General features: G+C 48.1%; 1 protein-coding gene across 1 annotated transcript in view; it reads left to right on the forward strand.

Moving 5' to 3' along the window:
• The window catches only part of LOC142249345 (pancreatic alpha-amylase-like), a 32647-nt gene extending 23319 nt beyond the window's left edge, over nucleotides 1-9328 (forward strand). The window contains exons 5-10 of the mRNA XM_075320969.1: nucleotides 1150-1283; nucleotides 1369-1491; nucleotides 1578-1677; nucleotides 6312-6433; nucleotides 6561-6686; nucleotides 9139-9328. Coding sequence (XP_075177084.1) covers nucleotides 1150-1283; nucleotides 1369-1491; nucleotides 1578-1677; nucleotides 6312-6433; nucleotides 6561-6686; nucleotides 9139-9328 — 795 coding nt within the window. The remainder of the gene's footprint in view (nucleotides 1-1149; nucleotides 1284-1368; nucleotides 1492-1577; nucleotides 1678-6311; nucleotides 6434-6560; nucleotides 6687-9138) is intronic.
• Nucleotides 9329-9643: the final 315 nt, after the last annotated feature.

Genomic DNA, 9643 nt, shown 5'->3' on the forward strand with positions numbered 1-9643 from the left:
TGGACCCTCTCTTTGCTACGTGGCTGTGGTCTCTTTGGTGGTATGGCATGGGTCTGAAGTGTCCCCACCGGTACGTTTGGCAGAAGCAAGATGAATCTATCTCTGCACTGGGACCACGGGCCTGGTACCTCCCTGGCAGTCCCCTTACTCTGCCACCACTTTGCTCTCTCTAGCCTTGGGTGGATTTCAGTTGGCACTACCAGGTGACCGATCTCCTCCGTCAATAGTCACTGCGCGTACGTTGTCAGCTTGTGACAGACTTCAGGGTCTGCTGCATGCATCTGCTCTCCCTGAGCTGCACTCACTAACTGGCTCACTAATCCTCCTCTCCTGTTCTTGCCTATGCAACCTAGCAACCAGGCTCTCTACCACACCCCTTAAGTGGACATGGAGGCTACACCCCCTCCTGGATTCCCCAGGGGTCCTCCCAAAGGTATATGTGTGAGAACTGATTACTATGCATCTGTGTAGTCACACCTCGGGTCAGCCTTCTGGATTACCTGTGTTGTACTGCCCCTAGCATGGGTGCAATACTCAGTGGTGCCTGACCAGGTCAGGGGCGCCACACTAGCATCATCAGATCTAAGAGACAATGTATTCAGGTACACAAAGCTGGTGAAGGATCTTCTGTACATAGGGTGCTAGGACTGACAATTGTCCACTGAGTAAGGCTTTGATTTTTTTTTTGCTGATTTTCCAATCAGCCTTGCAAGGAAAGGAATTATATTTGTATGCATAGCATCACAATTAACAGTATATAAAATAATAATCATATTCATTTGTATAATTTTATGTAGTGTATATTCTATTATTATTTGTCTACCTTTCTTTTTTTTTTTAATCAAAGTTTTTGCCGGTATGAAAGTATCTGTACATTAAGTAGATTTGCAAGAAACAAAAGTATTTACGGTACATAAGACATAATTCCTTACAGTATTGCATTATTCACCTGTACTATGTTGAAATATCACTGATACACAATACAGAAAAAATAAATATAGAAAAAACTTGAATAACTTTGCCTGGAAGCTTTTCATTACATTAATGCTCTAGTCAGCATACGTGGACCGCCAACTACTTTCTGTAACTTGAACACTTCAATTTGAAAACTTACACTTTCCAATAAATCAATACTATTGTGACTTACAGGTGATTGATTTAGGTGGAGAAGCTATTTCAGCTAATGAGTATTATGGAAATGGACGGGTGACCGAATTCAAGTATGGAGCCAAACTTGGAAATGTTATTCGTAAGTGGAATGGAGAGAGGATGTCCTATCTAAGGTGAATCCAGGACTAGCATTTGTGTACCTCAATACTATTAATAGAGTTAGAGATTTTACATTCCTCTGATAAATCTTCCATATAGGAACTGGGGAGAAGGATGGGGTTTGATGCCCAATGACCGAGCCTTGGTGTTTGTAGACAACCATGATAACCAGAGAGGACATGGAGCCGGTGGAGCCTCCATCCTCACCTTCTTTGATGCTCGGTAAGAATTTACTGAAAACAAACAATAAATTTCTCTATATCTTTACATGTGATTGTAAAGGTGTTCCCTTTTTGTAATTTGCACAGACTTTATAAAATGGGAGTTGGCTTCATGTTGGCTCATCCCTATGGATCTGCCCGTGTGATGTCCAGTTATCGCTGGACAAGAAATTTTGTTAATGGTCAGGTAGGTAAGCACAAGTTAAGTTGCAGAATATTTTTTTTTTCCTTCTGTCGCTTAACCTATATTACACTCAGCAGCATTAAATCTTCTTTCAGGATCCTTCAATGCCATATGGTTCCTCAAATTTTTTGTTAGGAAAATAAGTGATACAAAACTTAAAGGGAACTTGTCACCAGATTTGGCGACTATAAGCTGCGACCACCACCAGTGGGCTCTTATATACAGCATTCTAACATCTATATATATAATTGCCTTATTCTGTCTGTCTGTCTGTCTGTCATGCTTCAAAATTGTGTCCTTCCGGTGACATTGTGTCCTTACGGTGACACAAAGCTGATTGGCCGCTGGGCTCGCCATGGCCCTGCCCCCCCACACGGATTGGCCTCTCGCCCCGGATCTCTGCAGGCCCCGCCCCCCTCACGCAATGCACGCTCGCTCTGGCCCAACTGACACGGAGCTCCGATTCCCAGGTGAGTACACACACACATCACACTCACTCTCACACACACCTCACACATCACAACATCCTGGGATATCGCTTGCTTCTACACCGGCTCTGTCAGGATCCCAGCAGCGCCAGACATAACCTTGCGATGCTGGGATCTTGACGGAGGCCGTGAAAGCTGGTAACCATTATACACATCGGGTAACTAAGATCCCTTAGTTACCCGATGTGTATCATAGTTACCAGTGTACACCGGCTCCCACTCACTCTCACACACACCTCACATACACATCACATCGCATCCACACATCAAGGTCCTGCAGCGGCGGAAAATACAGACACATAACAGCACACACACACACATACACACATCAGATCACACTCACCCTCACACACACCTCACATCGCATCCACATACTCACAACATCCTGGGATATTGCTTGCTTCTCGGCCTCGATACTGTGCTGTGAGCTTCCAGGACCTGACGGAGGATCACATGGCCAGAAGCATGTGATATCTCCGGATGTTGTGAGTATCAGCGCGTATGTGCGATTTCGTCAGTGTCTGTGTGTGTGAGTGTATGCGATCGGGTGTGTGTGAGTGTATGCGATCGGGTGTGTGTGAGTGGATGCGATCGGGTGTGTGTGAGTGGATGCGATCGGGTGTGTGTGAGTGGATGCGATCGGGTGTGTGTGAGTGTATGCGATCGGGTGTCTGTGAGTGTATGCGATCGAGTGTGTGTGAGTGTATGCGATCGGGTGTGTGTGAGTGTATGCGATCGGGTGTGTGTGAGTGTATGCGATCGGGTGTGTGTGAGTGTATGCGATCGGGTGTGGGTGAGTGTATGCGATCGGTTGTGTGTGTGAGTGTATGCGATCGGGTGTGGGTGAGTGTCGGCAGAGGAGCACGGCGTGCTGGAGGAGGCTGGGAGCAGAGAGGCTGATCTTGGGGAAGGCTGGGAGGGGGAGGCTGATGCTGGGGGAGACTGGGAGGGGAAGGCTAATGCTGAAGGAGGCTGGGAGGAGAGAGGCTGATCCTGGGGAAGGCTGGGAAGGGGAGGCTGATGCTGAGGGAGGCTGGAAGGAGAGAGGCTGAGGCTGGGAGGAGAGAGGCTGATGCTGGGGAAGGCTGGAAGGAGAGAGGCTGAGGCTGGGAGGAGAGAGGCTGATGCTGGGGAAGGCTGATGCTGAGGGAGGCTGGGAGGGGAAAGCTGATGCTGGGGAAGGCTGGGAGGACGGAGGCTGGGAGGAGAGAGGCTGATCCTGGGGAAGGCTGGGAGAGGGAGGCTGATGCTGGGGGAGGCTGGAAGGAGAGAGGGTGATGCTGGGAGAGGCTGGAAGGAGAGAGGCTGATGCTGGGGGAGGCTGATGCTGGGGAAGGCTGGGAGGACGGAGGCTGGGAGGAGAGAGGCTGATCCTGGGGAAGGCTGGGAGAGGGAGGCTGATGCTGGAGGAGGCTGGAAGGAGAGAGGCTGATGCTGGGGGAGGCTAGAAGGAGAGAGGCTGATGCTGGGGGAGGCTAGAAGGAGAGAGGCTGATGCTGCGGGCAGAGAGGCTGATGCTGCGGGCAGAGAGGCTTATGCTGGTGCAGCATGGGGAATGGAGCACGATGGGGGGTGCGCAGCATGGGGGATGGAGCACGATGGGGAGTGCGCAGCATGGGGGATGGAGCACGTTTGGGAGTGCGCAGCATGGCGGATGGACCACGTTTGGGAGTGCGCAGCATGGAGGATGGAGCACGTTTGGCAGTGCGCAGCATGGTGGATGGACCACGTTTGGGAGTGAGCAGCATGGCGGATGGAGCACGTTTGGGAGTGCGCAGCATGGCGGATGGAGCACGTTTGGGAGTGCGCAGCATCGCGGATGGAGCACGTTTGGGAGTGCGCAGCATGGCGGATGGAGCACGTTTTGGAGTGCGCAGCATAGCGGATGGACCACGTTTGGGAGTGCGCAGCATGGCGGATGGACCACGTTTGGGAGTGCGCAGCATGGCGGATGGACCACGTTTGGGAGTGCGCAGCATGGCGGATGGAGCACGTTTGGGAGTGCGCAGCATGACGGATGGAGCACGTTTGGGAGTGCGCAGCATGGCGGATGGAGCACGTTTGGGAATGCGCAGCATGCCGGATGGTGCACGATGGGGAGTGCGCAGTATGGCGGATGGAGCACGTTTAGGAGTGCGCAGTATGGCGGATGGAGCACGTTTGGGAGTGCGCAGCATGGCGGATGGAGCACGTTTGGGAGTGTGCAGCATGACGGATGGACCACGTTTGGGAGTGCGCAGCATGGCGGATGGAGCACGTTTGGGAGTGCGCAGCATGGCGGAAGGAGCACGTTTGGGAGTGCGCAGCATGGCGGGTGGAGCACGTTTGGGAGTGCGCAGCATGGCGGATGGAGCATGATGGGGGGTGCGCAGCATGGCGGATGGAGCACTTTTGGGAGTGCGCAGCATGGCGGATGGAGCACGTTTGGGAGTGTGCAGCATGGCGGATAGAGCACGATGGGGAGTGCGCAGCATGGCGGATGGAGCACGTTTGGGAGTGCGCAGCATGGGGGATGCAGCACGATGGGGAGTGCGCAGTATGGCGGATGGAGCACGTTTGGGAGTGCGCAGCATGGCGGATGGACCACGTTTGGGAGTGCGCAGCATGGCGGATGCAGCACGTTTGGGAATGCGCAGCATTGGGGATGCAGCACGATGGGGAGTGCGCTGCATGGGGGATGGAGCACGATGGGGGGTGCGCAGCATGGGGGATGGAGCACGTTTGGGAGTGCGCAGCATGGCGGATAGAGCACGATGGGGAGTGCGCAGCATGGCGGATGGAGCATGTTTGGGAGTGCGCAGCATGGGGGATGCAGCACGACGGGGAGTGCGCAGTATGGCGGATGGAGCACGTTTGGGAGTGCGCAGCATGGCGGATGGACCACGTTTGGGAGTGCGCAGCATGGCGGATGGAGCACGTTTGGGAGTGCGCAGCATGGGGGATGCAGCACGATGGGGAGTGCGCTGCATGGGGGATGGAGCACGATGGGGGTGCGCAGCATGGGGGATGGAGCACGATGGAAGGTGCACACCTCCCCCAACACACACACACGCGCACTGCACAACACACACACACTGGGAACCACAAACAACGCCCTACACAGACACCCACACACACAGACAACGCTGCACACACACAACACCCAACACACAAACACCGCAGCACACACAAATATACGCACATACCGCACAACACACACATTGCTCAAAACATACCTCCCCCCAAAACACACCACACACACACAAACCGCACAACACACACACACACACACAACGCTACAGACACACAGTGCTCCACAAACAACGCAACACACGCAACACACATACAACACCGCTCTCACCCCCCGCCACACCCAGAACATGTACAGCGCCCTACACAAACACTTGGTAACTACACACAACAACATCTATATATATATATAACAAAAATCATACATGAACTACACAATACGTAAATTCTAGAATACCCGATGCGTAGAATCGGGCCACCTTCTAGTGCTGTATATAAGAGCCCAGGCTGCTGTGTAGAATGTAAAAATCCCTTTATAATACTCACCTAAGGGGTAATGTGGTGCAGACTGGTCGGATGGGTGTCTCCGTTCTCCGGTCCCGGCGCCTCCTCTTTTGACCATCTCTGTTCTCCTTCTTCTGAAGCCGGGGTGCATAACGCATCCTACATCATGCATACTAGCTGCCATTGAGGTCCCGCGCAGGCGCACTACAATAATTTGATCTGCCCTGTTCAGGGCAGATCAAAGTGAGCCTGTACAGGACCTCAATGCCAGCTAGTGTGCATGACGTAGGACACATCATGCACCCAGGCTTCAGAAGGAGGACAAAGATGGCTGAAAGAAGAGGCGCCGGTACAAGAGAACAGAGACACCCATCCAACCAGTCTGCACCGCACCGCCCCTTTGGTGAGTATTATAAAGTGATTTTTACGTTCTACACAGCGGCCTGGGCTCTTATATACAGCATGCTAGAATGCTGTATATAAGAGCCCACTTGTGGTGGCCGCAGCTTATAGGCCCCAAATCTGGTGACAGGTTCCCTTTAACTCTACTAACTATAAACGCTCTTTACTATACACATTTTAATACAACAATTATTCTTAATTGCATTCTTGCGTATACCAAATATCTCTTTAAAGGATGTAAATGATTGGATTGGACCACCAATCAATTCTGATGGCTCAACCAAGTCAGTCACCATTAATGCAGACTCCACTTGTGGCAACGACTGGGTGTGCGAGCACAGATGGCGCCAAATCAAGTGAGTAGTTAAGTTCCACTTTTACAAGAGCAGCAAAAGCCTAAATAAAGTAACTCTCTGCTCCACTACTTCCTGTGTTAGATGTGTTACATGGTTCTCAGACATGAATATGATGTTTTCTTCAAAGGAACATGGTCATTTTCCGTAATACAGTTGATGGCCAAGGACTGACCAACTGGTGGGAAAATGGAGGAAACCAAATTGCTTTTGGCCGTGGAAACAGGGGGTTCATTATCTTCAATAATGAAAGCTCGTAAGTTGTTTATTTTTAATACGTAAAGCAAGCCAAGTTCAATGGACATGTCTGTCATGATATAGCCAAAAAAAAAGATAATTTCCATGATTTTCATAAAAAAATGAAATTGTGGAAACAAGTTCAAGGTTTTCATGCAATGACTTTAGCAATAAAAGATGAACTAGTGGCCTCTTAATTCCATGAAGTCTTTACATTTTTTGCCTTTCTGCCCAGTTTATTATTCTCTTTTCCATTTGGTCTATGACATCACATAATTGAAAAACTTACTAGCTCAATCCTTCTAAGCTCTATGTGGAAACAGGAAATCTCTTTTCTCTGCATGAGGCATCACTGTAAAAATCAATCTGTCAGGATACAGGCAAACACAAATGGATAATTTCCTTGAAAAAAAACACATTTAAATTGTGGTAAAGCTACAAGTTTAAGGTTTTTATGCAATGACTTTAGCAATAAAAGATGAACTAGTGGCCACTTAGTTACATGAAGCTTTACAATTTTAGTCATTGCAAATAAATCCAATAGAGTTGTCAAGGCATGGGAATTTATGACCCATCTACAGGATAGATCATATAAGAGGGGCTGCTGATAAGTCTTTATCCAGAAAGAAAAGAGATAGGAATATGAAACTTTACATTTATTCCACATACTCACCACTGATGTCAACACACTTCTTACATCGGTATTCCAAGTTCTGTAAGCCTAGCAAAAAGAAGGATTTCGGCTGTGCCTCATACCAGGGATCCGTAGCAGCCATTGCATCAGAAGTGATGAGAAATTTGGTATCCTTGAGGTCTTTCTTCAGGTTTGGAAACAGATGATAGTCGAAGGGAGCTAGATCTGGTGAATAAGGAGGGTAGTCAACCAGCTTGGAAGTCCAGCTCTGCCAGTTTTGCCGTGGTCGCTTGTGCAGTGTGAGCGGAGGCATTGTCTTGCAGGAACAAGTTTCCCTTGACAGCTTGCAGCACATTTTGGCATTCAGAGCTGCCTTCAATTGGTCCAAAAGTTCAATGTAATACCTTACATTGATGGTGGAACACTTTTGAAGGTAGTCCACTAGCAGCACACCCTCCTTATCACAGAACACAGATGCCATCACCTTAGTGGCTGGTTTTTGCCTCCTGAACTTTTTTGGATAAGGAGAACCCCTCTACTTCCACTCTTTCGACTGCTCCTTGACAGTCCCGGCGTGTCACTGGCCCTTCCCGATTGCCGTGATGCTGTGGCAATGGGGTAATGAAAGAGTTATCGGCAGCCCATAGCTGCCGCTAAGTCCACAATTAGTAATGGCAGCGTCTATGACACACCATCACTAATGTCAGTAATAGTAAATAAACACACACACTGAAAAGCCTTTATTTGAAATAAAACACAGCCCCCTCTTTCACCCCTTTATTACCCCCCCAAACATCCAGGTCTGACGTAGTCCAAAACAGGAGGTCCGGTGACGCTTGCATCTAGCGACGTCTGAGGCAGAGTGCTGAATTCAGCTCCATGTACGAGGCTGCATGGGTAACTCCAGACCAGGACATTTCCCACGCTGATGACATTACCGCTCGCAAGAACTTGTGTGTCCTCACACAAACTCGTCAGCGGCAATAGTATGATGTCACCGGCCGGCAGTGACCCTGTGAGATCTCAGATCCGAGGTCCCACAGTGTCACTGCTCTATCACAAATACTGTGGGGGGGAATCAGATACATAACAAATAAAAGCTGTAATCCATCAATCCATTATCTATCTATCTATCCATTTATCTAACTATCCATTTATCTATCTATCCATTTATCTATCCATCTATCTACTATCTATTTATTTATCTATTGATTATCTATCTATCCATCTATTATTTACCTATATGTATGTGCATCCATTATCCACTGACTCACATTTGTTTGAGGTTATTGTATATGTTTTAAATGTCAATTTCTTTTTTTTATCAAATTACAGCATAAAAAAACACAGGGATCAACCTGCGGAAAAACCGCAGCAAAAACGCACCAAAAACGCGGCAAAACCGCATGCGTTTGTCCCGCGGTTTTGGTGCCTTTTTTTACCGCAGATGCGGTAATCTTCAACTCTCAGAAGTTTCTCAAGATATTTTCTTGGGAAAAATCACTTTTCTAGTGCGCACATAGCCTAAAAGTCAATCCCTGGGAGAGGATAGAGCAGCTGGGTAAGGAGTTGAAGAGGTGGATGACTCATGCTGGGAAAAGAGAGCTCCTGTTTTTAAATAGAGCAGAGAAAACAGAAGAATTTACTGGGTAGAAGCACACAATGAGCAATTGCAAGTGCCCAGTGCTATATAAAATGATGATTGCAATATACTGGGAGGGCTTTTTTAATTATATTTTCATCTGTCAGTGAAGCAGTTTTCAAACACATTGCTAATAGTTTTCAAGTCTTTACTATTATTCAGACTAAAATACTGCACTTTACACTGTTCTTGCAGGAACATGGATGTCACCTTGAACACTGGACTTTCTGCTGGTACTTATTGTGATGTCATCTCTGGTCAGAAGGAAGGCACTCGTTGTACTGGCACACAGATCACTGTGAGCAGCAGTGGCTCAGCACGTTTCACTATCAGCAGTTCAGCTGATGACCCATTTATTGCCATTCATGTCAATGCCAAACTGTAATGACTAAAAAATCCTAATGCAATAGCTAATCTAACTCTTGTGTCATTTTTTGTCCATGTTGACCATTGTAACAATGCAAAGAATTTTTTCCCTAAAATTCAAATATTGATTATTTTATCCCTTATATTCATGAAATTACATTTCCGGCATAAGCAATTATGACTGGCACTCACTTTTAATAAGATCATTCACATTTTATTAAAATGTAATCAGCATACATGTGATGCGTTTCAGTTCCCTTTAAGCCTTTTTCGAACTTTATATCCCATTTGAAAAAGGATAAGAGTGAGAGGCCCTTCTTTATGTCTAGTACAG

This window comes from Anomaloglossus baeobatrachus, chromosome 8, assembly GCF_048569485.1.
Source record: "Anomaloglossus baeobatrachus isolate aAnoBae1 chromosome 8, aAnoBae1.hap1, whole genome shotgun sequence".
Lineage (NCBI taxonomy): Eukaryota > Metazoa > Chordata > Amphibia > Anura > Aromobatidae > Anomaloglossus > Anomaloglossus baeobatrachus.